At 34.2% G+C, this 27,231-nt stretch overlaps 1 protein-coding gene across 5 annotated transcripts; it reads right to left on the reverse strand.

The window, feature by feature from the left end:
- Positions 1-27,231, reverse strand: BCLAF1 (BCL2 associated transcription factor 1). 5 transcript variants are annotated; one of them, XM_016204921.2, is made up of 13 exons: positions 27,125-27,231; positions 23,008-23,111; positions 21,156-21,269; positions 19,317-20,222; positions 17,430-18,095; positions 17,107-17,276; positions 14,721-14,826; positions 13,553-13,637; positions 10,970-11,145; positions 9,680-9,860; positions 8,465-8,611; positions 2,879-3,091; positions 1-2,739 (listed from the first exon to the last, which is right to left on the reverse strand). In XM_016204921.2, the coding sequence occupies exons 3-13, from the start codon at positions 21,257-21,259 to the stop codon at positions 2,734-2,736; spliced, it is 2,760 nt and encodes a 919-aa protein (XP_016060407.1). In that variant the 5' UTR covers positions 21,260-21,269; positions 23,008-23,111; positions 27,125-27,231; the 3' UTR covers positions 1-2,733. The 5 variants fall into 5 exon arrangements, 4 of the variants coding, with proteins under 4 accessions (XP_016060407.1, XP_016060406.1, XP_016060409.1 ...); XM_016204920.2 differs by having other exon boundaries at positions 19,317-20,228; XM_016204923.2 differs by lacking the exon at positions 8,465-8,611.

A 27,231-nucleotide genomic window follows, 5' to 3' on the forward strand; every position in this document is an offset into this window, starting at 1 on the left:
TTACCACTTATGACATTTTTATTGGCATATGACAATTTACAAGGGTCCCTGTTGCATTATACATCACACTGAGTTAGAACTGTTGAGCCATCTACATTCATTCTTATTGGGTAATATTTTGTCTCAAATTATAATTCCCAACACTTGATGTGACAAAGGGAACAACAGTAATTCCTTCAAGTAGGCTGTAATTGGAAAAAAACATTTTGCTTTTTATATTAAAATTCTAAGATGTTGAAAGGTATACACACCTAAAGACTGAGTCATGGCCTTCTTAAACAGCTATCTGTTCTGGAAATACCCTTTGGTTCACTTATATTTTCCTTCTCTAGGCAAAAGGAAATCTGTTAATGCAGGTATCAAGAGTTATTATTTTCTGGCACTTGTAAACAAATATCCTTACCAAGAGACACCACTGACTTTTATAAATGTCAAGAAGTGTAGAATTAAAATGTGGTTTAAAAAAATACACACAGCCCTGGCCGATGTGGCTCAGCTGGTTGGAGCGTTGTCGGGTACACCAAAGAACTACGGTTTCGATCCCCGGTCAGGGCACATGCAGAAGGCAACCAATCGATGTTTCTCACATCGATGTTTCTCTCTATCCCTCCTTCCTCTCTCTAAATCAATTAAAAAAAAATACACAGACTACTTTTTATATGCTTGGCTCTGAAAAAGACAACAGCCACAATCATCCTTCCTACTATATTATGGTAGCATGCTCTTTCCTCAATTTTAAGAGAATAAAGGAACGGAATCCTATACATATCTGGTTAAAGCAATGCACCTGCACTTAAAATATAACCTGCTGATAGGACTGATAGGACTTAGGTAGCTTTATTCCCACTCCCTATTAAATAATTTCTAAGCAAATTCCCTTTTTCCTATTGTCTTAAGTGCAAAAGAAAAACTGCACATTTAAAGTCATGCATAGAGATTTAGTATTTAACAAAGTAACTGTTAAAATAAAAGCTAAATTTATTTGTATAAAATAAAATGGTTGTAAAAATTCTCCTGTGTTGGAGATCAAATCCACATTGCTTTAGCATGTAATTATTCTAACTGGAAGAATATCAGTTACGTCCTGATCAATCCAACACACACACTTGCTTTGACAGTAATTCCTCTGCTGTAACAATTTCAGAAAGACAAAATTAACAGGGGAATCATGCAATACTAAAGATCTTAGGGCCATAAACATCGCATATTGAAGTTTGGTTTTCCCCATCCCAATCGTTCGCAGCAAACTCAAATTACCCTGGCTGCAATCAAGGTGCTAGAATTGCAAATAATCAAATTTGAATGAAAGGGCAATACACTTAAGATCTTTAAAAGATTACATCAGATAAGCAGTATCTCCTTTTAATGCAAACATATACAACTAATTCAAATGCTGAATTAATGAAATTTGACTACTTTTATATATGCTCATGAAGCAGACATACTTAACATTAAAATTTACTATTTCGGATTTTCATTCCTTTAAGAGCAATCAGCATAAGCATAAAGGTAATTCACATTTTCAAGATTATCTACCAAAAAAATAGAACCCTAGGGAAGAAAAAGAAAAGGCCATTTTACAAGCTGCAACTGAAATAGGGGAAAAAGTAAAAACCAAGTTAGATCAATGCTGCAACGAACTTCCTCTCAAAACTTTTTATTGTTGACATTTGAAAAACAAGTTACTTAACATACTACTTATGAACAGTATGTTGTTTGCCTATTTTTTCTTATGGATAGACTACAAACTAATATTTCAGCTGTCCAAAGGCTCAAATAAATATGTAAGATATAAAATCAGATACATCTTTTTAATGTATCAAGTTATTCTGCAGGATAATCCTCTTCCATACCAACTCATCAGGATTACAGGTTTTGTAAAAATAAGATGTTTGGTAGGAATGGGGTTTTTATTTGCAGTATTATTACAAATCAGTTTCCTCTCTCAAAGAATAGCTGCTATCTAAGACCATGACTCAAACTTTCCAATAAAAATAGAAAGAGAATACTGAATTTTGAATCCAAATAGTAAAGGCTCCTAAGAGTGGTTTGTATAGGCCACGGCTTGCTTTCAGTAAAGAAAAAAAAAAACCTCATACTTTGCAATCTAACTTTTACTAGCTTGTATTTCTTAGTTCTTGGCAAAGCTTTTTTTCTTCTTAAACATTTGCTGAAGTGTTAAATTAGCTTAGTTTACCAAAGTAACAACTTTTTCTGTGGTACACTTCAAAAATTAGTCACCCTACAATGTAGTGTGTTTGAATTAAGGAAAATGTTAAAACAGATGTATACAGTTAAAATAATTAGTGTGGTCTCTATAAACAACTTCTGTTCAGAAATCTGTATGTAGAGCTAACGTTTACTTCAGAATAAACATTAACAAACAGGGAAGGAAGAGAATCAGAACTTTCACAGAGTTGCACTTTACCATATCTTATAGACAAAGCAGAATTACAATGCATGTAACAAAAACAGTAAAAGTATTCTTTTTAAAAGTTGATAGTTACAAATAGGGTACGTTAACAATTTTCTACTTTATTTCAGTACAATTTTCAACATACAGTCTACTATTTTTCAAGATATTTGAAGACTTAAAACAAAATTTCTATAGACTACTTGCAAACAGTAAAATTTAAGTAAAATGCTTACATTCTTATTTGAAAACAAAAATCAGGTAAAAAAAAAATGGTGGGTGCAAGTTCTGCTCTCTGTTGCAATCTCACTTCAGATTTACTATTCCTGAAAAGAGAGAAACATAAAGATTAGCAAAGATGTAGAATATGAAAATGATCCATAAAAATCATTGTTCCTAAAAATTAACTGGCCCACCACACCCAAGTAAATCTGTTACAATCACTAACAACTTGAAATTTTCTACCTTTTCTTCTTTGCGTCTGTCCTTCTTTTCTTCATTATTTTCCATGTTCTCTTCTTCATCTTCAACAATCCCATCCCCTTGGTATTTGTCATGAGTCCATTTTGGACTGCTACCTGACTTTTTGAAGTTAAAGCGCCCTCTGCCACGTTGAAAAGTCCCACGACCTCTTCCTCTTTTGGCCCAATAATCCACACCATCATCTCTGTCATCGTGCTACAGAAAGGTTAAAAACAATCATCACTGAAATGTCTTTCTTGTAAAGAAAATTATTATATCCCCAATTCATAAGTGATGGTATAAATTTTCTGAAGATTTTGTTAATGAGATCAGTAATGTTCTAAAACACTTTTCAACAAAAATAGTTGAAACAAATAATTACATTTTACTGCCAGTAACCAAAGCATTGAGAGCTGCCCAATTTTTTGGAGAATCTCAACTGCTAAATTACTGCCAAGTTTCAGATTTTTTACTTTTCCCCTTCCCATCATTATTATTTTAATCTCAGTCGACTTGTTACTAATTATACTGATGTAAATGAGATAAAACCACCATTTTTCCAAAAAATTTTTACCTTAGTCATAAAGATGTGACAAAATCATAAAAACATCATTATAATATGATCAACAACATTAAATAAAACAAGTGGTATGGATTATACCTTACATATAGTAACAGATTTTAAAATCCTACTGAGATTTAAATCTAAATCTATGGATATTACACATCAATCTTCTGTGCTAAGTAATTTCACATCTCAAAGCATGATGGCATGGTCCCTAGAGAAATACCTCAACTTACTTCTTCACCAATCTAAAGTACTGTAGCTATTACATTCCAACCTTAATTTTTCATTAACTGTATCCAAATAGAGATGTTTCTCTAATTACAAATTATCCCATTAATCAAAACAATCTGCAAAACTGAAAAGTACTTGACTTTGTGGACAAGTAGATGAATATTACATCCCAAAATACAAAACAAAAAACCAAAGTTCTCCTGTAATGTAATTTAATTAACTGCTGCCCACCTACACAAATAGGAATAAGGCAAAATGATGCCCCTGTATGAGACAACAGGCATAAGTACAATGTTGCATAACCTATGGGTTACTGGCATTGATCAACTGCCCAAGTCACTAAAACTTTTTTCAATTATGTGATATGAGCAGTTTTTCAAAACAGAATGTACCTCTGTGCATTCATGTAATACAGAACACCCTCCCGCGTGACTTAAAAAGCTCAACTACACATATAATTAACAGACTATATAAAAAAGCACTTACCAATTTCTAATAATCTTTACCAAAACAATGAAACATCACTAGCTAGAGGTGTGCAAGACTCCATAAAGAACAAATTTAACAGCTATCAAAATGTAAATTTCAGTGTCATAAAGTTTAATTGTAAACTGGAAATAAACTATTTTAAAATAGTCTGCCACTAAAAATAATGCCCACGCAATTACATAATTTCAGGCTACCTTTTGGTATCAGCACACCCAACTCCAGAGTTTGTGGTTTTCTGTTTGTGGTATTTACATAAATTTGTGGGAAGCAGCAAACAGGTTTTACAGTCAGAGGCATAGATTTATATCTTAACAGAAGCTGTGTGGCTTTATTTCCTCATTTTAACAAAGAGAGCGCCTTGAGGAAACACAGATGATCTGTAAAAAGTGTCCAGCCCAGTGTGTGACAAGAAAGGACTCAATCAACTGTGATAATAATGTATTATAGTGTTTACTAAGGGAAGGCACTGCTCTGAGCACTTTCCTTGTATTTACTCATCTAAGCCTCACAACAAACCCATAAAATAGTTACTAATCCCACTTTAGGTATGAAAAAGTTGAGGCACAGAGAAATTGAGTAACTTGCCCAAGGCCACAGCAGTAATCCTTTCTACTACCCCTTATATCACATACCCACAGAATACATTTCCCAGGAATCTTGGTGAATCATTACCATACATACAAGGCAGCTAAGAGTAGAAAACAGAAAAAGCAGTGGGAAAGCTAGACATGAGGTTAAACTAACCAGTACTTTTAAATTTATAATCATCTGAAACTGGGTAAAAAAGCAAAATAAACTGGCTAGAACATTATGCTGTGTACTTCAGAGGTTAAGTAACATTTTAATGCTAAGCATACTCTTAATCCTCAAGTTCTAACACCCACAATTTAATCTTATTACAACTTTTAAAAATTATTTCACAAATGATAAAGGGCCAGAGAAGTCAGATATGTACAATACACAACCAAAAATATAAAAGGAAGCCATATTACAACCAAGATCTTCTGATCTCCTTATCTATTCTCCATAGAACAATCAAGATTCAAAGGGTTAAATTTATTTAAACTCCAATCTTGAACACCCTTTTTCCCACCGGGGGTTTTCTCTTCCTCAGGATACATCAACTTGCCACTGAAAAATTGCCCAATCTAGCACTTTTCCACTTGCTCCAACTTCATATACTGGTCCCTCCACAGAATTTCAGATTCTATCTCCTGGAGTACTTATTATTGAAAATATTACCATATTTGTATAAATCAGTTTTAAGATGGGAAATTTCGGAAAATAATGCAAAAAAGTTACTATTACTCAGTACTGGAAGGATGATACCATGCTTGCAGAACCCAGGCTCATGGGGTTCAAATTCTGACGCCACTTCTACTAGCCATGTAATTTAAACTTTGGCCATGCTGCTCAATTTCTATACCTAAGTGTTTTTCATATGTAAAAGTAAAATAATGGCCCTACCTCAAAAGGATTTTATAAGCATGAAATAATATATGTAAAACACAGAATTATGCCCAGCATAGTACATATGCTCATTACCAATATTACTAAGTATTATGTTTCATTAATATGGACAAACCTTCCATGCTGGTATATTATTTTGAGAGAACCAAGGGGAATAGCTATAGTTTTCAACCTCATTTCTTCTGAATTAATTTTTGTTTATATTTCTATTCTCAATGCTAGCTGTCTGAAAAGTCAAGTTATCTTTACAGAAGATGCAAAATCTTTTAAATTTAAATATCCATGTAAAAACCAGTTGTACCTTCAATGGCTCATTAATTAAGAACCAAAATAAGCCCTGGCAGGTGTGGCTCAGTTGGTTAACCATCTTCCCATGCACCAAAAGGTCACCAGTGCATATTGGGGGGGGAGGGGTGGGCACACAACCAGTCAATGTTTCTCTCTCACATCAATGTTTCTCTCTCTCTCCTTCCCTCTCCCTTCCTCTCCCTCTAAAATCAGTAAAATATTTTTTTAATAAAGAAGCAAAATACTTAACTTTGGGAATGGATTTATAAGAAAAAAATGTAGTTTTTACTTCTAGTGAACATCAGTCTGTGCCAAATGCACATGTATGCTTAATATAGAAATTAAAAATTTTAAATATAACCCAGAACAGCAACATATAAAATGTTACCACTACTTCTTAAAATAACACATTCTTCTTGATTAGTCAAACTGCTGTCTAATTTCAGGCCAACCTAAAATGATTATGTCCCAATTTGATACCAGGTTATGAAATAATGCCATAGAAAAATAAAGGTCTGGCCTAAATTAAATATTTGTACAATGTTACAAGTAGTTTTCAAAATCTACTAATTTACCTCTCATTTCCCTTTTTGATCTTTCACATTTGATCTATTATTCTCTAGCATTTTTACCATCACTCATTCCTTACCCCAACTTTCAAAGATTGGCCTTTCAATCTCTCCCTTCTCACTGAGAGATCTTATAATGAGTTTAGTTGTGACCTGTAAAATGATAGTTCCTAGGTATTTTTCTCTTTCTAGATCTCTATTTGCAACTATCCACTGCACATCTCTACTTGACTTCTCCCGGGCATTTCATGAACAGAACTTAATATCCTCAAACGAGTTTCTTTCCCTTGTATCCCCTATATTTTAGAGAATTTCTTCTTCTCAGTACCAATATCCAACTAGCGGGTCCCTGAATTAAGTCCTCATGGTCACTTTTTTTTTTCACTTTAACTTTTCTCAAATCTAGCCCCTTAACTCACTATCACTCAGATGTATCTGCTCACAACCATGATTCTTCTAAAACTGCTTGCTTAAAATCCAAACTTACCAAAGTATTATGGCCTTCCACAACTTAGCTCCTGCTTTTGCTTAATCTTCCCAAACTTATACCAATCATCTAGCCACCTGAGTTCTGGAATTCCCTGTATCAGGATGTTTCAGTACCTCTGCTATCTACAGTACACCTGACCATCATTAAGTTCAAGATTCAAGCCAAGGTCCTTTACAAAGTTTCCCTTAATCACTCTTTCCTTTGCAATAATCCATCATTTCCTAATTTGGGGAAAATCTATAATACATATTTAGAATGCTTGCTTCTCCATTACTAGTTTCTAAGTCAAAAATTGGAATATTTCTCTTCTCATCCTTCAGACCTAGCATAAATAGCAGTCTGTTAATACATAAAATCTTAAATCAAAAAAGAGATGGATCTTTTAAATTGTTCCATACTATCTATAACTGACTAAAATGCCTTTCACTTTCCAGATTGCCAATTCATACAACTCAAACATAAATTTCTCCCCATAGGAGGGTATGTTGAGCAAACATCATGTATAATGCACTGTGTAAAAATTTAACATTTTTGGACTCTTGGTCATTAGTGTACCCAAAAAAGAAGCAAATGGGAACTAATTTCTAAAACAATTATATTGCCCAATCTCCAAACAAAATATCAATGTACTTTAGAATACAGCTCTATCCTCTAACTTAGCAGATGTGCCGTGAACATTCATTCAGGTTTATTCAAATAGTGCATTCATAAAAGTCAAGCGAAAGATACAATTCTGTAAATCCAGTACTATTTTCCTACTTGCTTTAACAAAGCAATTAGGTTTTCATAACTAATCTATAAAACATGACTTCCCTGAGAAGCTATGACAAAAATGAATACTTCTGGTAATAGTTTCAGTGTTTCCTTAAGTCTGTGTCTATAAAATGCAGGACAGACCCTTTTCCTCCATGCCATGCCGAACTGCAGAAAATTTCCATGACTACTACCTAGAGAAGCTTTCATGACCCACAGCCCCTCGTTTCACCCCTTAGCAAACTTCGAGAGAGAAGCATCACAAGGAAGCACCAAATGAGTATCTAGCAACCTCTCCATGGAATTTTTCACCCTCCTCTTACTCCAATGAGTTAACCACCCCCTGAAGTCCTTAATTACACAGAAGTCTTCTCATCTTTCATTTAAGCAACTGCTGTGATGGGAGATGGTAAATCTTAATGAGAAGTTTCTACAAGTGCCGCTGTCTTTTAGACAGATAAAACATATTAACGTTCTCTGAATGTGGCTATCAAATCAGGTATATTTTTAGATATCCTGATCAGCCCATATGTGATGTCAATAAAGTACAGACAGGACTAAAGGAATCCGCATTTTCAGAACTTAAAATTATCTGGGTAATGAACTTTTTAAGAGTTCCCACATTATGGTGAAATCTTATCACAGTAGTGAATATCTGTATTCAAATGTGTGCACCCAGTATACTTTGAAAATTAATGCAAACCAAATAAACACAGATTTCTAACACCCACCAAGAAGTACTTCTTGCTCTTTGGGGTATATTCTGGATCCCATTCCTCTTCCTTCGGTCTCTTTTGAAAAGTAGTATTTGAGTTGTTTGGACCAGTATTTGTCCCAGCAAAAACTCCTCTGGCTCTTCCTCTGCCTCTAATTCGAAACTGATTAACATTAACAAAGTTGTTTAGTAATGCAATCAAAGGTATTTAAGTTACATGCAAACTCTAATTTTACTGCAGTAACGAAAAACACATTCCCTAATTTCCTTCCTAAATCCCAATTCATAGCCACTGAGGATGGAAAGGATGGCCATTTTATATCATAGGCAAAAAACTCTGCCTTCTGAAAGTGAGTGGGTTAAGAAGAAATGCACAAAAACTAAGTGTTAGAATACTACACTTTCATGGCCTGAACTAGTATTTTAAAATAATCAAGTTGGTTCTTTTCCCTTCGACTAGCCAAAAGAGTTGTCTAATTCCTTTGAATTATCATAGGAGCCCCAACTATACCTATCACTACATAAACAATACTCTTTCTTCCCCAAATGATCTAATCAATGAACTCTACGATAACCAACTGGAACTCGATCAAGGTAAGAATCTGAATCGAAAAATTAAAGAGTCAAGAAGAAACCGCACTACTATGATGTCATTAAATAATTAAAACAAACTTATTAAAACATGAGGGTAATATGTATGCTACGTAGAATAAAAAGAAAAGTTAATATTTCTATGACGGATACACATAAATAAGGATTTAAAGAAAACAGGGAAAAATAAAAATGTTGTAATACAGAGATGAACATATGGCTTTTAAAAAATGTTTTTAGATCTCTTTCCGAAACTAAGTGATTTTAAAAAATTATCTCAATCCATAACTTTCCTTGACTCTTGGGCCTTTAAGCACTATGTATAGTTATTGATTCTAAAGTTAAGAAATGTATCTGGCTTATATAGATGCTTCTAGATCTCAAAATGACATTTATTTTTAATGAGGCAAAAACATTTATTACTCCATGTACAAAGAAAACATCCCACTCCATTCCTTCCTTCCTTCCTCTAAATGGCATTTCTTAATGAAAATACTTCAAATACCATTTCATTTTTCAAGACTAATTCTAACTGTAGGACTTATGACTCACATAACAAAGTCCAAATCATGTTAACTTTCCTTACATACAGTCTTCTAAGGAAAACTCCTATCACATGACCAAAGATAATATTACTTACAAAGGTTCCTCGTGGTCGACTAACTCCTGCAAAGCCTGAATATTCTTTCAGTTCATGGTGAGTTTTAAATTCTTCTTCTCTTTCCTTCTTACTCTCCTTTTCTTCTCGAGAACTGGGAGAAGAAGGTGATGCTGAAGAGGATGAAGATCGAGAATGATCTTGCTCTCTACTTTTATGTTTACTGCAAAATAAAGAAAACAAAAAATATATATGTGCTATCTTTAAAAAAGATGAAGACCCTGTTGAATCTTATAATAAGAGGGATATTTTTCAAGTCAAAAAACTATCCCCTATTACAAAGATTACATAACTAAAGTGATTGGGTGTTAAACTTGGACATTGTTTCCGTTCTCCTTCAGTGTTTTACATCACTACTGAAAAACATGCTATGGCCTGCCAGTTAGAAACTAGCAGTCTGGAAAACTTCAAGTATGAGGTTCAGTTCTTCTATAGTTTTAAATTATTTTTTTGTTAATTTAAGGAAAGAAAAAGAAGAGTAGGAAAAGGTAAGAATGTTCTTAAAAGGCCAAGTTTCAAAATGACTGCAGTTTATATACCATGGGTGAGAACAGTTGGTATGGTTTGGGCCATAACTCCATTATAGAAATAAAAAACATATGACATTACAATAAAAAACACAAGTAAAATCCACCATTTACCTAATGAATACCAAAAGTAAAAAATAAAAAAAAAACAATTATCTATAATACTTAGTATTCCTATTATTTATTTTGACTCTATGGTGATCAGTATTACATGATTCTAATGCAACACCCGAAAAGGCCATACCTGCAGTAACTCTTACCACTGCTAACAGTATCCATGGAAACACTACTTTGAAAGACTAATAGGCATTGCTATTTCATAAAAACTAGTTCTTCCTCCCCCCATCTCTCCCATGTTAAACCACTAGGTATCAGTTTAAAATTCTTGTACTCTGGGTGTTATGAGTTGAAAAAGTGCGGAATCAAGCATAACGAACCAAAGTTCTTACACAAACTGTTTCTAGAAATGCACTGCATTGAAGTCCAACCTCCTGATGTAGCCTGGATAATAGGACACATTAATTTGTCATTTTTTTTTTCAGTGTTAGCTTGCTATTCCAAAGTTTTTGTCCTCATCCACCATAAGCCGAGTAAAAGACAAATACATTTTTGCTGTAAAACAAATAATTTTAATTGTTTAAATTTAAACATTCGATTACACAGTCAAAATTGAAAGCAATTAAGCTGACAATTATTAAAGGCTAATTAGAAGCTAAAACCTAATTCAGACAGTTACAACAATTACCTGTCATCTTTGTAAGATTTGTATTCCTTGTAATCTTTTGGAGTTTTTTCCTGCTTTCTTGACCCACTGGATTCCCTGGAGCCCTTGGAATCCCCCCGTTCTTTACTTCTTTCTTTTCTCCGACGATCAATGTCATGCCGAAGATCAGCAGAATCACACCTTAATTTTTTATCTCCCTATAAAAGACAGATATAAAATAAATTTCAAGAGAGGTAAAGAAAAATTAAATAAATAAATAAATAAATATATATATATATATAGCCAAATTTTGTGCCAGTTTCTAAAGTGACATTTTAGGAACAGAAAAAAATGGATCACAAACTACTTCCATACTTAAGTTTTTGTTTTAAAATGTAGTTGGTTGTCTAATTAGCTTGAAAATAACCTAAGTTTTTGCCCAAAGCAATACACAAATTTTTGTACAATAAAATGATATAATTATTTTTCCATTCAGCAATCCTCATTAATTATCATCCCTCATCATTCCAAATAGCATTGTTTTAAAAATAGTTGAACACTGGCAAAGGTTATAATCTATAGTTGTGGTGTAGCCATCTGCCTATAAAGTTAAGGCATCCTAAAGTAACGGTTCTAATTACTTAAACCTCATTATCATCAAGCTCTTTCCAAAGAAGTTGACCAACCCAATAAAAACCACTTAAAGAATTCTGTAATTTCCATAACATGCAACTGGAATATGATTAATAAAACCAATTGAAGTTAAACAAGGGTAGAAACAAAGCCAAAAAAGACATTATTCCCAATCCTGTACTCAGTATTTTGGGCCATATACTGCCCTTTCTCATTTCAGGTATTGCAACGGACATTAGTTTAACTGGGTCACAATTCACCTCCTTCTTGTTCCATTGCTTTTTCAAATACTATATAATTTAGGAAGATGGAAAGAGGAATCTAGGAATGAAGAAAAATTACACATCAGTAAGATGCTAATAATGTGGACATCCTTGCTAGTATTCAACAATAAGTAGTACTGGGAAGTCTAGCTAGAATATTCATAAGCATTCATATACCTGAAAGTATAAATATATCTCCAAGAAATATCAAACTACTCACCTATTTGCTCCCAGGCTAACCAAGAAAAATCTAATCAAAAGCAAAACCTCCCTATTCACCTAGGTATTACTAAGCGCACAAGGACCAAGCTAAGGAAAGTGAAATAGTTTGTCAACTCTGAACTATATGTATATTACACATTAACACATATGTATTTATTCATTCAGACAGGAAGATGAAAGATAAAAAGCAATATCATATCCTCTTGTCCATCAATCAGTAATCACTATTTTTTCTCCTCCAGATCAAAATCTGGTCTGAATAACTAGAGAAGCAAAATACTCAGTGTCACAGCGAAAGGGTAGACTAAATTGTTGGCAAAACAAAACCAATACACTGAATCCAAGGTATTGAAAGTAAAAACCAAAATTAGTATTCACTTCTCAGAATTGGCTTTTCCAAGATCAATGTACCCCATGCAAAGAAACCATTTTCTTTCTAATCTCTAAATTCCATATCTAGTAAGTTATATTTAAAAATTTGTACACAACTGTTAAAAGCTTCTGGTAATAAAAGTGCCAATGTTTCCATAATAGCCCCATATTTCAACAACTCTCCAAAACAGATGTATTCTCAATTTTCTGAGTGGAAAACCAACGTCCAAGAAGCTAAATGTTTTCCAAATATCAGAGATAGTATTTGGTGACAGCCAGGATTTCAACAAAGAAGTACTTCCAAGTCACCTAACCTTTTCATTGCAACAGTTGCTCCCTTTCTACTTTTCCCCTCACACTTCTACTAGACTTTTATGGCCTGTCACATGACTGGCCTACATAGAAAATGTCAACTTGAGAATTATCAGAATATATCAGAGCCCCCCCCTAATAACTGAATTCCATTATCACAGAGCCCCACCAAGCCAGTTATTCACAGGCTCCTCTCTCAAGTTTAAAAACATTCATCCCCCCAAATCCACAAATATTTAATAGTGACATAAAGTTTTTGTTTCAAACATTAATTTGTAAATCCGTTCTTATAATGCTTCTCAGTCCAGATCAAAAATGCTAAGCAGCATTGGGATTACTTCCGCAAATAACCTTGAGCTATTAATTTAGGCACACATAAATCAAGAAATATTTATTCCAGCTCATCCATTTCACCACAAAACTTTTTAGAAACGCTAATATAATCTGTATCATTACTTTAAAACTTCCCCTGTCTGCCCATTGATTCTTTACTCTTTTCTTGGAATTTCTTCCTTTCACTAGCATTTTTTATTTTATTTTATTACTCTTGACTTAGGGAGCATTTGAGACCTTGCTCTCTGGCATCTGTCAACAGTTTGGCTCAAACTTGAAAAATTCTCCAAAAAAAAATTACTCTTGACTTAGATACATGGTATAAGTCAGTTTAATTTTTTCTAGGAAGGAACACTATGTGTGTATAGTATATTTACAAGTTAAAAATAGAAGGTATTTGTAAACATTTTGCCTGGACAAACTATGCTCCGTACAATATCATTAACAAAGCTAAACATAACATAAAAAAAAATGTCCCTTCAAAACATACCTTTTGAATTTCTTCTTTAAAAACTCTCTCCTCCCCTGCTAAACGGGTATGCTTCCTCAGGGCACTTGGAGAGATGTCAATTCTCCTTAAAAGTAAAATAAAGTCTATTTGTAGTCACATTAACTTAATGGTTCCAAACAACCCTCAGAATTTTTCATTTCTGTTAAGAAAATACTAGACAGTTATTTCTATCTCGATCGATTAGTAAAGTTATTAACCTCATTATTGACAATTAAGAAATAAAACTACTTCTGTTAAGTCAATTAAAAGGTTTCAACCAGATTATTTTTATATATAATTGAAGTCTACCCTTTTAAAACACTTATTTTAAATCAAAAAAGAAAAACCTGTTTTGATTAAATATTATCATTTTAAATGTAGATCTTCATACAACGATACAAATATAATTAACATCCTCAATGAAAACATCAATAGGATCATTTATTCCTAAGTGTCCCGAATATTTTTAAATATTCAGTGGATCTTGTTTTATTCTGCATCTCTCCTTGCCTTTTTAAGCTAGTGTCAGTTGCAACTTCCCAGTGCTTTCTCAGTAGTCACCACCAAAACCACACCTACTATGTAACAGTAAATACTAAGTTATAATACTCAATAACACTAACTGTTGCCACCACCCTACAAAATAGGCAGTTATTTTTATTTTGTATTTATAAGATGGAAAAAACTGACGTTCAGAGATTAAATAACTTGTTCATCACAAAGCAATGAAGTGACAGAGCCAGAATTTGAACATACTTATACTTATCTGACTCCAACATTCATCGTCTTTTCGTGGAAAACAGTTCTGCCTCTCTACCAAGCATTTTTATTTTACAAACTTACTGGAATTAAATTAAATTAAAGGGTTACTTTAGGCATTCGAACCCCTCCCAAAAAAAAATGTGATTATTTTAATTCCATACTGGGGAGTGATAAAAAGAGTATTTTAAATTCTAACAAGCCAGTTTAAACCAAATAAACTGAAAATTAAGAACAAACAATAAATTGCAACCTTTTCAAGACTGAAAATATATTTATTCAAGGATAAATCAGAAATAAAACCAAAGTTCATTTGTATAATGACAACACAGTTCCAATATAGTCTTGTTTAAACACTGTCTTCATATCAAAATAGCACTTTTATATGCCTATCCAATAGTACACATACCTATGTATTTCAGGGCTCTTTTGCCGGGTACTATGTTCTTCAGTGGCTTTCTGATAGGAAGTGAACCTCTCGTTTAGGGTCATCGCAGGAGATTTGAAGTATTGCTCTGTTGATTTAGGAGAAATACTGCCCATTTAGTTATCTTTACTTTAAGAGGCATATTCATTTGTGACAGAGGGCATGTAGCAGGTGAAAAGAAAATAAAAATACTCAAGAAACCTAATAGAAAGGAATCAAGTGTTACAAAAAGTTCCTCCTACCCTGTCCCTTTCATAACTCTTGTACCTCATGGGAAACTGATACAAAGTTTCTCACAGGTCCCTGTCAGTACTACATATAACCCAAAAACAATAAATAGAGTCTAATTCCATTTCAATAATGCACTACTTCCTCGAACAGAACAAAAACAATGTGTGAATATCCTTATACCTTGACAATATGAACAAATGAAGTTACTTCAAGTAATCTTTAGCAGAAAACAAAAATACTGAAATAACTACAGAGCTGGTTTTAATAAAATAAAATGATTTCATCAAGAACTATACTGACAACAAAAATTGGATTTAAGAAAAAACTTAACACTGCTATTTCAATTAGAAAATATTTTTTCAATTAACATTCATAATTACTCCAAAAACCTGGCATCTTGGCAAATCTGACAGCACATTTGGTATTAATGCCTTGTCTTTCTTTTAACAATTTTTAAATTAGTGATACCAATACTAATTTTTAAACTAGTTCAAGATATGCTGTAAATGGAAAATACAAAAGACGAATAAAGTCATGAAATGTTACATTACGAAGCAAGCTATCTGCTTAACAGGTCAACATACATCTGTGTCAACTTACCGCCCAATATCCAGCACATGTCTCATAACCAATTAAAACTTGAAACGGCCACTACAAGGGTAGTGCCTCAATCTTAATTCCATGAAACCCAGGAATTTGAGCTAGCAACTCAGTTTTTATGCCATTTTTGCCAGGAAGACAGAAGATTCAACTTTGCCTGTATCTTTCAACAGCTATTTTACTTTGAAACATGGATTTTGCCATTTCAAAACATATTCCAGGACCTAGTTACAATGAAAAAGAAAACATCACTGGGCATTTTCAGCTCTAGATTAAGTAAGAGCTGTTTAGATCGGTTGCACAATACCAATAATAAAACATAACTACAGTTCTTTAAAAAAAAAAAAAAAAGAAAATGAAAAAGCAAAAATTTTATCAAAATCTGATCTCAAAATTCAGCAATAAATTGTAAAATGTGGAGACAGGTCGGAAAAAGGTGAAAAAATAAAAATGTTAATGTTTCCTATTTTATGTACCACAGTAATATGGTAGTAAACTGGTTCACAAACCTAGTTACAGCCAAATAACAAAACTCTTTTATTACCATGTTTAATTACAGTCAAAAAAGAAATTAATTGTTCAGTTTTAAAATATCAAGTGCATACAGAATTGCTAGTGATAAGTTTCAGCTATTGCAATGAGTTGTTCTCATGTCAAAAGACAGTTTTTTTAAAAATGGCTTTTAAGACCAACAGCCATGAAGAGTCCCAAGTAAAAACCTATTTCATAGTATGCTGCCTTTTAAACACAACAAACAAAACTTAACCTAGCTGCCCAAAAAGTCATACCCTAAACCTCTGAAAATAATTAATTTTGAAACTAGAATTACATACTGATGAAAACAGCACATCATAACTTTAGTTGAAATGAACATCTTTATCATCTTTAGTACCTGAAAAAAATCTCATCATTATTATCCTAATTAGTCATTATTCATGTAATCACTACTAATCTAATATACTTTTAAATTTCTTCAACTTGTTTCCCCTTTAAAAATCCTAATAATTTTTTCTGGTTTACTTATGTAAAAAAGCTAAGAATTATAACAAACTAAGTAACACAAAAACAAGGTAGGAAATTAATACTGTTTCCCACTGGTTTCAGGTTTTAAAAGTTGAAAAAAATTCTTGATAACTAATATTCAGTAACAATGCTGCTTGACTTTGTTATAAATCTATGCCAAGAGTACATTATAAGACATACACATGCAGGTAATCGAAGATAATCTGAAAGCATTTTACACTCCAAATACAGTATAATGGCACATTTCAAAGACTTTTGGGATTTAAAAAATCTACATCATGTTTTACTATGATATAAATTTTTACAGTATGCTTTAACTCTTAACATTTCAATCACTTTTTATTAAATATCTTCACTCTAGCAAGACTGGTATCTCTTTTCATGAAACACTCCTTTTTCCAAATTTGTAATGGTGTCTATATACTTGCTATCTCTGGGCTACATTAATTATTAAGCATAGTTGTTCATTTTCTTCTATTTGTAGGAGAAATTCAATTCACAATACTAAACATACCTTTAACATGATGAACCAAGGACACAATGTGCTGAATAAATGACTCTGAAGTGCTTTTGCTGGCCTGTGGCAACTTAATGTGGTCAAAGATGGATCGGAATTCTTGCTCCTTCTTGACAGAATGGACAAGTGTACTAGCAAGTAGCCTGTCTTTAGTCAAGGAAGCAGGTCTGGAACATACAGGTACAAACACACACATACAAACAAAACATACCATTGGTTTGAATATGAAAATGAGAAATATGTTCAGAAAATGAAGTAATTAACTGGAATATTAACTAACCACACACATTTTAAAAGTCATTTTATTAATGTGGAATTACCTGTTAGAATCATCAAGAGGAACAGGGGCCATTTTGAGTTTGACTTCAGGGCGATGAGAATCACTGGCTATCATTTTAATCCTAAGTGGGCTCTCCTCTCTGAACGTAGACTTTTCTCGTGCATCCAGATTCTTGTGTAGAGGGGGACTGTAATCAAAGAGGTCTTTGAGCTTTTCAGACTTTACCTGCTCAGGTGACTGAGTTTCTTTCTTTACTGTTATTCTCTCAGAATTTTTGTCGTCTTCCTTGTGCTTATCTTTTGTAGTGCTAGGCCTTTCCACTACATATCCAGTCTCTTTAAGTTTGTAACTTTTTTCTTCTCTAAATCCATCACTTTCTCTATTGCCTTTCAGTGAAACTTTGGACTTGTACTTGGTTCCTTCCTCCTCAGTATTCCGGTGAGATGTAGTAGCAAAATTTTTACCCTGATCTGCAAGGACTGACTTCCTGAACTGTCTATAATCTTCTGTCTCCTCTGTGTCATCCCCTTCTGAATCATTAAACTTTTGTTTTCCAGACTCTTTATCACTGAAGTAATCTAGAGCTTCCTGATCTTCCCATTCTCCCTCTGCCCTCCCTTTCTCTGATCCTTTTTCCTTTGGAGCCTCTTTATCCCTGGTATTACCCCTATCAAGCAGGAATACTCTAGACTCTTCATCTGTGAACCTGTGAATAAGCAAAGAAGAGGATGGTAACTCTGGATTGCATTCACTGTGTGTAACTTGCATATTTAAATGTGCTGCCCAATACCACAGGACCAGTAAGATGAGAAGGAAAAACCCTACTGAAAGTGTTTTCAAATTCCACTTTTAAAACAGTAAAGGCATCCATATAGACTTATGTACTGATTTTTTAAATAAATTTATGTAATAGACTTCCTGAAGTTTTAAAAAGCAAAACCATTCCCAAAAACCAGTTCTATTTGGTCATAGACCACAATTCTGCACTAACAAATTCAAATTTCCAGAGATTCTATAACACAGGTTAAGTTTAATTTCTGAGGCTAAGAACCACCAGTAAACAACATATTTATTAGTATCCTACTTATGATTAAACACTAAATTTCAGATATCGTTACTTATCCACTAACATACAAGAATTCACAAAAGCGGACTTTAATATAATTGATATTAAATACTCTATCTGAATCATAAAGTAGTTCATATATACTCTGCTGTAGAAAATTATTTCTGGCAATGTTAAGTACAAACTACATATCAGATTCAATAAGAAAATTAATTCTAGATTGTACAGCACTGTATACCATAAATAGCATGCTTGCTCTATTTCCTTAATTTGAAGTCGACACTACATTAGCAAACAAGTTTCAATTAAGATCATCAGCAACACTTGAAATTAGAATTTAAATCAAGTATGTTTAAAATATCACTAAAGTCAGTAAGAAATAATATCTTTTCTATGGTCAGGCAGATTTATTTAAAAATGGCAGCTGAACTGTTTAATACCATACAAGTCAAGAACAAGAAATAGAACTGCATTATTTATGTAGGTCACGTTATAACGCTGAAGAGAATGAAATAATCTTTCAATGCTCTAACGTTACAAAATTAACCTCTAAAAATTTTTTTTACATTATCAGCTATGCTTTACACTACTCTATTTTTCCTTGTCTACATTCTTAATTCTGAACTTACTAAAAATGGAGCAAATTAAAAGTAGGAATATAAAATTGGTTTCTATTAAAACAGTTCACTTCCAAAGTTAGAGATGTGAATAAAAACAATCTAGAATTAACTTATAAAGGAAATCATGGGTAAAAATAGTTAAATATACATCATAATGCAATTTAAGTCTTATAAATCCAAACAGAATTCAAAGAGCAAAACTATTAATACTTTAACCTAAATACTCTACTTCAGTTCTTACCTTTTTAAGAATTTTCCTGTCTTTGCAGTTTCCTGATCTCCACCATCAGGATAAAATGAGGAACGTCCCCTAGCCTCATCTCGTGGCGCATTCTGTGGTGTGATTGTCTTTGCAGGGCTTCTTCGTGAAGGGATGTGATGAATTGGACTATTCTGAGAAGGACTATATCGACTAGATCCATTTCCAACAGAACCAGACCCAGACCTTTCAGGACTATGCTGAATGGAATGTGAATGCTGAGAGGGGGTGTTTTTTGCAGAGTGGACTGTACTGAGCATGGGTGCATCAGAACAAGATGAACTCTGACTAGGTGGCGTAGCAATCGGTGAGGGACTATGGGGCGATCTAGGACTATTATCATAAGCTGAAAGGCCAGGCCAAATATCTCCAGATGTGGCTGATGATTTATTAAACTCATCAATAGATTCAGATGGGTCATGTTCAAATGTATCTTTCGGTTCCTCCTGTGACTTATTTTTCAAAGGACTCTCTTCTTGGGGCTCCCCTTCTGATTTTTTGGTTTGTTTTTCCTGAGACCCTCGTCTTTTAGAGACAGGAGATTTGCTATATGGGGATGAAGAACGAGAAGAAGATGATCTTGGAGACCTAGAGGATCTATATGACCGGCGAGATCTGCTTCGGGATCTTTGAGAGGAAACAGATCTTCTTTTTGGACTCCTGGAACGTGAACGACCTCGTCTAGGACTCCTAGAGTGTCTTCTGTTCCAGACAGGTCTATAGCCACCTCGATGATATCTACCTCCTCCACCTTGATAATACCCTCTGCCCCTTCCTCTGTATCCATAAGGTCGTCTCATTCCTCTATTATTTCTGTAATCTCGCCGATAATCTCTAGAATAAATACGATCTCTACTACGAGATCTTGAATACGTTCTGGAACGAGACCTAGAACTAAAAATGAAATAAATATCAATGCAATAAAAATAAACTATTCCTTCCTACCATTCTATATAGTCCTGATTGAATATAACATGTAAATCAATTGTCAAAGCTAAATATGTTCATTAAAAAATAACTCATGTATACAAAAATAAAAGTTTACTGTTTTCAATGAAGAAAGTCTCATTTCAAAGGTAAATATTGAGAGAATTAAAGGCCTTAGAAATGAAGGCACAGAAAATGGGGGGAAAAAGACATATCCAACAGAACATATTAACAAATTATAATACATTTATTCAAGCACTTGAAGAGATAGTGTAAAACAATTTTTAATGGCACAGAAGAACACTCATCAGTGAAATACCACTGGCCAAATGCATACATAATATAAAGTTAGGCCTAGAAAACTAATACAGAAAAAAAAGTAATAAACTAGCATTAACTCTTAATGAGATTATGGTCACTTTTATTTTCAACTTATGGTTTTTACTTTCTATGCTAACTATGTATTACTACTTATAGAAAGACAAATTAAGTTACAAAGGAATAAATGTATGGAGACCTTAGTCAGAAATAATAAGAAACTATGAAATAACATATAGATTATTTACTGCCAAATAACTGTTACCTTATCTAATTCATCTCTTACCATATAAATACAAGAAATTCACCATACAGTGCACAGAACAGTAAGAACCTGAGATACAGAGTCAGACTAGCTGGATTCTAATCTAAGCTCTGCCATTTACTAGCTTACAACTTGCACAATTCTCAATTTCTCTAACTGTAAAATGAGAGTAACAACAGATCAATTTGACATGGCTCTTTGAGAATAAAATATATTAATTAATTTAGCACTGTTGTTGTATATAGTAAGCACTCCATAAATATTAGTTGATATGATTATCATTAAAAGACTAGAAAAGCACAATAATTCACCTGTATCTCTTCTTTCTAGAGTGTGACCTTGATCTTGATCGAGAACTAGACTGTGATCTAGACTTTGATCTTGAAGAATGTGATCTAGAATTGGAGCGACCCATTTCTTTACTCCTAGTAAAATGAGAGACCAAAACAGGTTAAAAAAATCACAATATAATTGAAAAAGTTTTATACATTATTTAACTTATTTTCAGATACAAATTGAATTTTACAAGAAATAAGTTTCTCAAAGGAAATTATTCATCATTTTCAAATGAGTACTAAGTCAATTATTCCAAACTAAAAACTGTATTTTTACTTGCATGAAAGACATTGTATATATTAAAGACAACAGAAAATTTCTATGGACTGCCCCACCTATATACCTCAATCCAAAAGGCAGCAGCTGCGGAAGTCAGAAAGAGCAATGGCATCAGACTGTGGCAGTATGTCAGATATTATTCCATGCCCAATACAAATGCCTACCTCTCCCATAAAAAATATGAGTATTACAGATAGGGAACATGAGACAAAGAAAATACAAGTGGCATAATACTAAAGAAAAATAAACCTACCAGAATGTCATCACAATGCTTTATGGCCTTGAAATGGGACTAAATTGACCACTTCATATATGCACTACTGTTTGGAATAGTGGATAGTCTCCTAATAGAATAAAAGCCACTAAATCTCTGAAGAGCTGGAGTCATGGCTCTACTCTCAACAGTCATGACTGTGGAATAAAAAAAACGGACTTATATGACAATGCCTGGTCTACCTTGTAGCTTGCTGGTAAGAAGATGAAAAAGAATAAAAGATAAAGAAGCTGGAGAGAATGCTGTAAGAAAGAGACTGAAGCTAGAAGAAAAAGAGAAATGGGTACAGTATTCTAACTTTTCTAAACAATATTTGGTATCTAATGTAATCAATTATCTAATTAGACCGCAGGAATCACTAACACTACTAACTGATTTGTAAGATCTACTCTTCACAAAATTTTATTTACATCTATATCTCCCAAGTTTATTTCTGCTATAATTTCCAAATTTCCACTTATTACTCAGAATTAGTAATTGTTTCTCTAAAAGTGACTTACTAAACGTCTAACAGTCTGCAATTGCCATACATATAAACCATTTCTCCTATGACCAAATATTTTTTAAGGCATTTATTTTACCTACCTTGACTTTGCTCAGTATTATGAAATTGTATTTAAAAGTACTAAGATGAGTTGAAATATAGAAGAGGTAATGACAATGTCTGCATACTTCCTCATAAAACATAAATGACACAATTCAAGGTTTCCAATAAATACTTATTTCAAAATAAAACATAACTATCCTTAAATACACAAATATAAGCTTTGTCTTCTCTCGCTCTTTATTCTAAGAAAGAAAGAAATACATAGACAGTATGCTCCTCAGAATTGTAGTGAGGACTAAATGAGGTAACACATGCAACACAATAAAAGATTTAGTATAATAATCAACTTTAATTACATAAGCAGCAATGTGAAGGGGAAAAAGCAAAGTTATGGAACTCCTCTTGTATGTATAAGGGAAGATCAATTAAACAAGCAGGATTTATTTTTGTCTTGCTTTATTTTTTAATAGCTTTGTGTGTTCTGAGTCTTTAAATAAATGTGTTTATAGAAATAGAAGCAGACACACAATTTAGAAGCAGGAGAGATAAAGAGAATCTTTTTCCTAAAACTAACTTTTAAAATATGGCTTACTTCGTACAAGCCACCAAAACAAAAACAAAAAGAGCTTCAGACCACATCACTTTTAATCATTCAGTCTGAACCATGAGTTTAGAAGTCATGTTTTCTCAAGTCAAACTAAAAACTAGAAAAATGAGTACTATATACCTTGGGTTTTATGCAGAATCAAGAAATCAAGTGAAGTCTTTGAGATACTGTAAAATTCTTCCTGGAGAGAATGTTCTGAGATAGTAAACGCTAAATTCAAATTCCTGGCAAAAAATAAAAAATATGAGTTTGATTTACAGTAAATTAAATACATACATACTGTTTACAATGCCTCATACTCAGCACTTCAATAAACTCTTAATAAAGGAACTAATGACTACAGGGAAGGGGAAACAGACTTAGGAAATAAAGTTTTAACCATATAAGCTTTAAGAACTTAACTTTTTTGTTTTAATCAGAATGCAGCAGTGTATCATGAAACTGAGAGCACCTTTACTTTTTAATTTAAATACTTAAATTCTAATTTCAACAACGTGGGCTTTCTGAAACAATCTATGCTGTCATCCTATCAGAAAATGCATTCCAAAGAGGCTAATGATGCCGTCTTGTCACATACATGTAGTTAGCAGTCTTAATGCTATAGTTTATAACTTATCTAAAATATGAGTTTATTTTAATGCTCTGCTAACTTATTTTATTCTCTCTTGGCGAATTCAGCTTCACTTGAAACTGATTTTTTTTTGCCCAGCCGGGCGTGGCTCAGCAGTTGAGCGTTGACCGGGCATCCAGGCGATCGGGGTTCAATTCCCGGTCGGGGCACATGCCCAGGTATGCGGCCTCGATCAATGGCTCTCTCATCATTGATGTTTCTATCTCCCTCTCTCCCTCTCCTTTCCTCTCTCTGAAATCAATAAAGATATATTTAAAAAGAAAAAAAAAAAAAAATGATTTTTTACAATTCATACAACAGCCATCACAATAACCCTAAAGACTTGTGCCTAAAAGCATTTTGATACATGTATATAGCAGACATTCCAGTAGAGGAACAGCCAGTAAATTAAACAAATATCTACTGGAAGCCAATACTCTTTCTAAACTAATTCAATACTATTATTCAAATAAATTTAAATTTTGCACAAAATATTAAGCAGTTATCAATACTGAAAAGGTTAGCCTTGTGAGTAACATTCAGTGATTATCAATTACATGCAAAGGATAGTCAAAAGACACTAAGGGAGCAAAAACTAAACTAAGGAATACAGATTGATACATGCCTACACTCAAGGAATTCATAAACCAGCTTAAAGGAAAAACACACACATTAATAAGAAAATCTGTGAACCTTACGAAATAACTGATCCAATAAAGTGCAATAAAAGTGCAATAAAAGTGCAATAAAATTAGAAATACAAAGCAGAATGATAAGATAAACTGGCAAACCAAGAACACTGTTCCCTAAATACCCATGCCCCTACTGCCAGGGGAGATTAAGAGAGTTGGGGTTCAAACTAGGAAGGAGGAATAGGAACCTAGTGACTGAAGGAAACACACTGAAGTAAAAAGTAGTAAAAATAAAAGGTCAGATCAGAAAAGGATTTCTAAAGTGCACGCATATTTATAGTTTTAAAAATATTAACTCCCCCAGGTAGGCAGAGAAAAACTAATCTTCTAAATTGGTGTGTTATGAAACCTTATTCTGACCTAGAAGTCCAATACTATTGAGATTCACTGCTGGAAGCGATACAAGGTTCATTTCAGTTAACAAATCTAAAAGGCTAATTTTAATTTCTATATATCCAGACAAGAACCAACTGCCAAATTTCTACTCTGTCATGATTTTGAAGTTCCAAGAAAATATACACTAGAAATAGCAAAGTAAGGGGGAGAAGGGCTATAGGCTGTTAGACTAGATATATATTCTTGTGCACAATCTATAAATATATAAGTATCCATACTAAGAACTCAATGATCATATGTAAAATGACACACAATACATTTAATATTAAATGTAAGTTATTTAATATTTTATATTAATCATATCTAGCAGAGTCAGTACAAACTGTCATCAACTCAGCTAATTTTTTTTAATACAAGTCTGTGTACAAAGCACTGTGCTAGGTATTATGGAGACATGTCTATGTAAAAGATCCCTGCCCTCCAAAAGTCAACTATAGGAAAAGAAATAAACATATCATAGCAAGCTGAGTATCTAAATACCAAATATGTGCCAAGAACTGTGCTGACTTTAAAATCACCTTATTTAATCCTCATGATCTCATGAGCTACACATCAACTCCATCTTTCAAATGAAGAGAACTCCAAGCTTTCAGAATTTCTTGGAATTTATAAGGTGCCTATTACATGCCAGGCACTAGTATTCTAGGGTTAGAAACAGAGCACTGAGAGACAGGTTGGACATTTTGATTCCCTATCCACTTCTTTGTTAATCACTGTAAATTACACAGAATTCAGCTAGTGTTCAACTAATAGTTTTTAATGATGTTTCTGTAAACTCCCAGTCCAAAGCTCTATGTAGAACTGAAAAGCCTTCTCCAGTTCTACAAACCTTCTCATCACACATCTAGTACAACTAGCTATCCACATAAGTCAGTCAATATATTAAGTTAGAATTGAGCCTATCAGCTGATAAGTTTTTACAAGTCTGTCTCCAAGTCCTAAAATGCTGTTCTTCCAAATAAAGAATCAGCTCTAGCTAAATCTCCTTTGCCACCATTTTAGCTACCTGAATTAAGGGGAATTCCAGTGTTTACCACAATGTAACACTGAAAGCATGGTACCCTTAAAACAAGATGCTACAAGTCATCAGTAGACAGACTTTAAATTGATTCACCTTGAGTTATTTTACACACAATCCTTCCCATCAAATTATTTATCCTGAATTGACTAGGATCACATAAAAATGCAAATAAACTTGTAGTGGTTTTTCCTATGTAAAGGTTCTTGTCTAAACAACAGCCCAACCATTCCAACTAGACTCCACTTGGAAAGAGAATTCACATGAGGAATAAGTAATTGTTCTGCTTTTTAACTCCCCCCCCCCCCCCAATTTAAAAGGTTCTGCTGCAAAAAGATGTCTGAGGTAGCTAATCTTTTTACATCAGTTTAGGTCATATTTGCCTTCAACTCTGGTCTTAATTTTTTTCAATTCTGAAACGCTTTAAAAAATAGTCTGATGTATAATAGTTGCCAGTACTGCAGCTTGATTCTGATGAAATAAATCTTAAAAGTAAAGAAAGCCAATTTATGGACTTTAATTTAAACTGGGGCAAAGTCACTAACCTCAACTCACCACTCCCACCCATTTACCCCACCAACAACCAATCACGACTGCAACACTTCTGACACGATATAATGGGCTGAATCGGCCGCTGAAAGGACGTGGCTTCACTTGTACTGCTGGAAAACTAACTGCCCTTTCGGCCCGGGAGTCGTAGGACCTCGCTTAGATCGATCGGCTAAGGCCCGCTCCCCACGCTAGGAACCGGTAACTAGGCACCAACTCCTAGTCAACAGTGCACCGTTCCTCCAAAACAGAGTGGGTTGCCAAGGGGACCCGAGAAGATCAACCCCGGAGAAAATTTTCCCGCAACACCAAAGCGCCCGAGGTGAACGCGGGGTTACAAGAGACAGGAAAGCATCCTATACAGAGCAGAAAAACAAAAATGAGACGTAAACCGACGGGTAGCGTGAAGCGAGGGAAAAAGAGTTTACAGACGACGCGGGAGGTCAACTACCCAATGCACTTTGCTGCAGATCACAATTATTTTACCAAAGCCCTAAAGGCCCAGGAGAAAGGTGGCGATCCCAGCCAATAAGGAGGACCCAAGTAGCACCACTTGAGGCCTCGGGAGCCATAGGCGGGGAACTGAGAAAGGAGGAGACGCGCGTGCGCGGGCCTAGCGTTTAGTCGGGCGCGCGCTGGGGTCCGGGCCGAAGAAATGGGGGAAGGGTTGAAGAGGATGATATGCGCACGCGCAGCACGGGAAGGCCGCGCGGTCTCTGGGTCTCAACCAGGTTTTCAGCTAGACGCACGCACCCCGTTCTCGCTCAACCCCCCCCACCTTTTGGCTCGCAGTACCTCGAAAACCTGAGGGAAACTGATGGAGAAACCCATAAATAACGGCACAACGTCTCCTGGGTTCTTCTGTCGCCGCCAACCCGCCACCACCCACAAAAGACGCAACATTATTAATTCGTCCTCAGTATTCACTACCCTTGAGTGAACTTGCTACCCTGAATGCAACATGAGGCCTACCTGACACGCCGAAGCACGGCTCCCGGGACTTATCTTCGCTGTAACTACACAGCGGCCATTACCCGACTCAGGAACGGGAGGAAAACCATAGAGCTACCTTCGACGCG

This window comes from Miniopterus natalensis, chromosome 5, assembly GCF_054644295.1.
Source record: "Miniopterus natalensis isolate mMinNat1 chromosome 5, mMinNat1.hap1, whole genome shotgun sequence".
Classification (NCBI taxonomy): Eukaryota; Metazoa; Chordata; class Mammalia; order Chiroptera; family Miniopteridae; genus Miniopterus; species Miniopterus natalensis.

Bases quoted from the DNA above. Each gene is read 5' to 3' on its own strand.
- BCLAF1 (XM_016204920.2), bottom strand. From the start codon at position 21,259: ATGGGTCGCTCCAATTCTAGATCACATTCTTCAAGATCAAAGTCTAGA. The intron at 18,096-19,316 runs GTAAGAACTGAA...GCTTATTCACAG, and splicing joins ACAGGAAAATTCTTAAAAAG to GTTCACAGATGAAGAGTCTA. The intron at 8,612-9,679 runs GTAAGTAATATT...AATGTTAATCAG, and splicing joins GTCGACCACGAGGAACCTTT to TTTCGAATTAGAGGCAGAGG.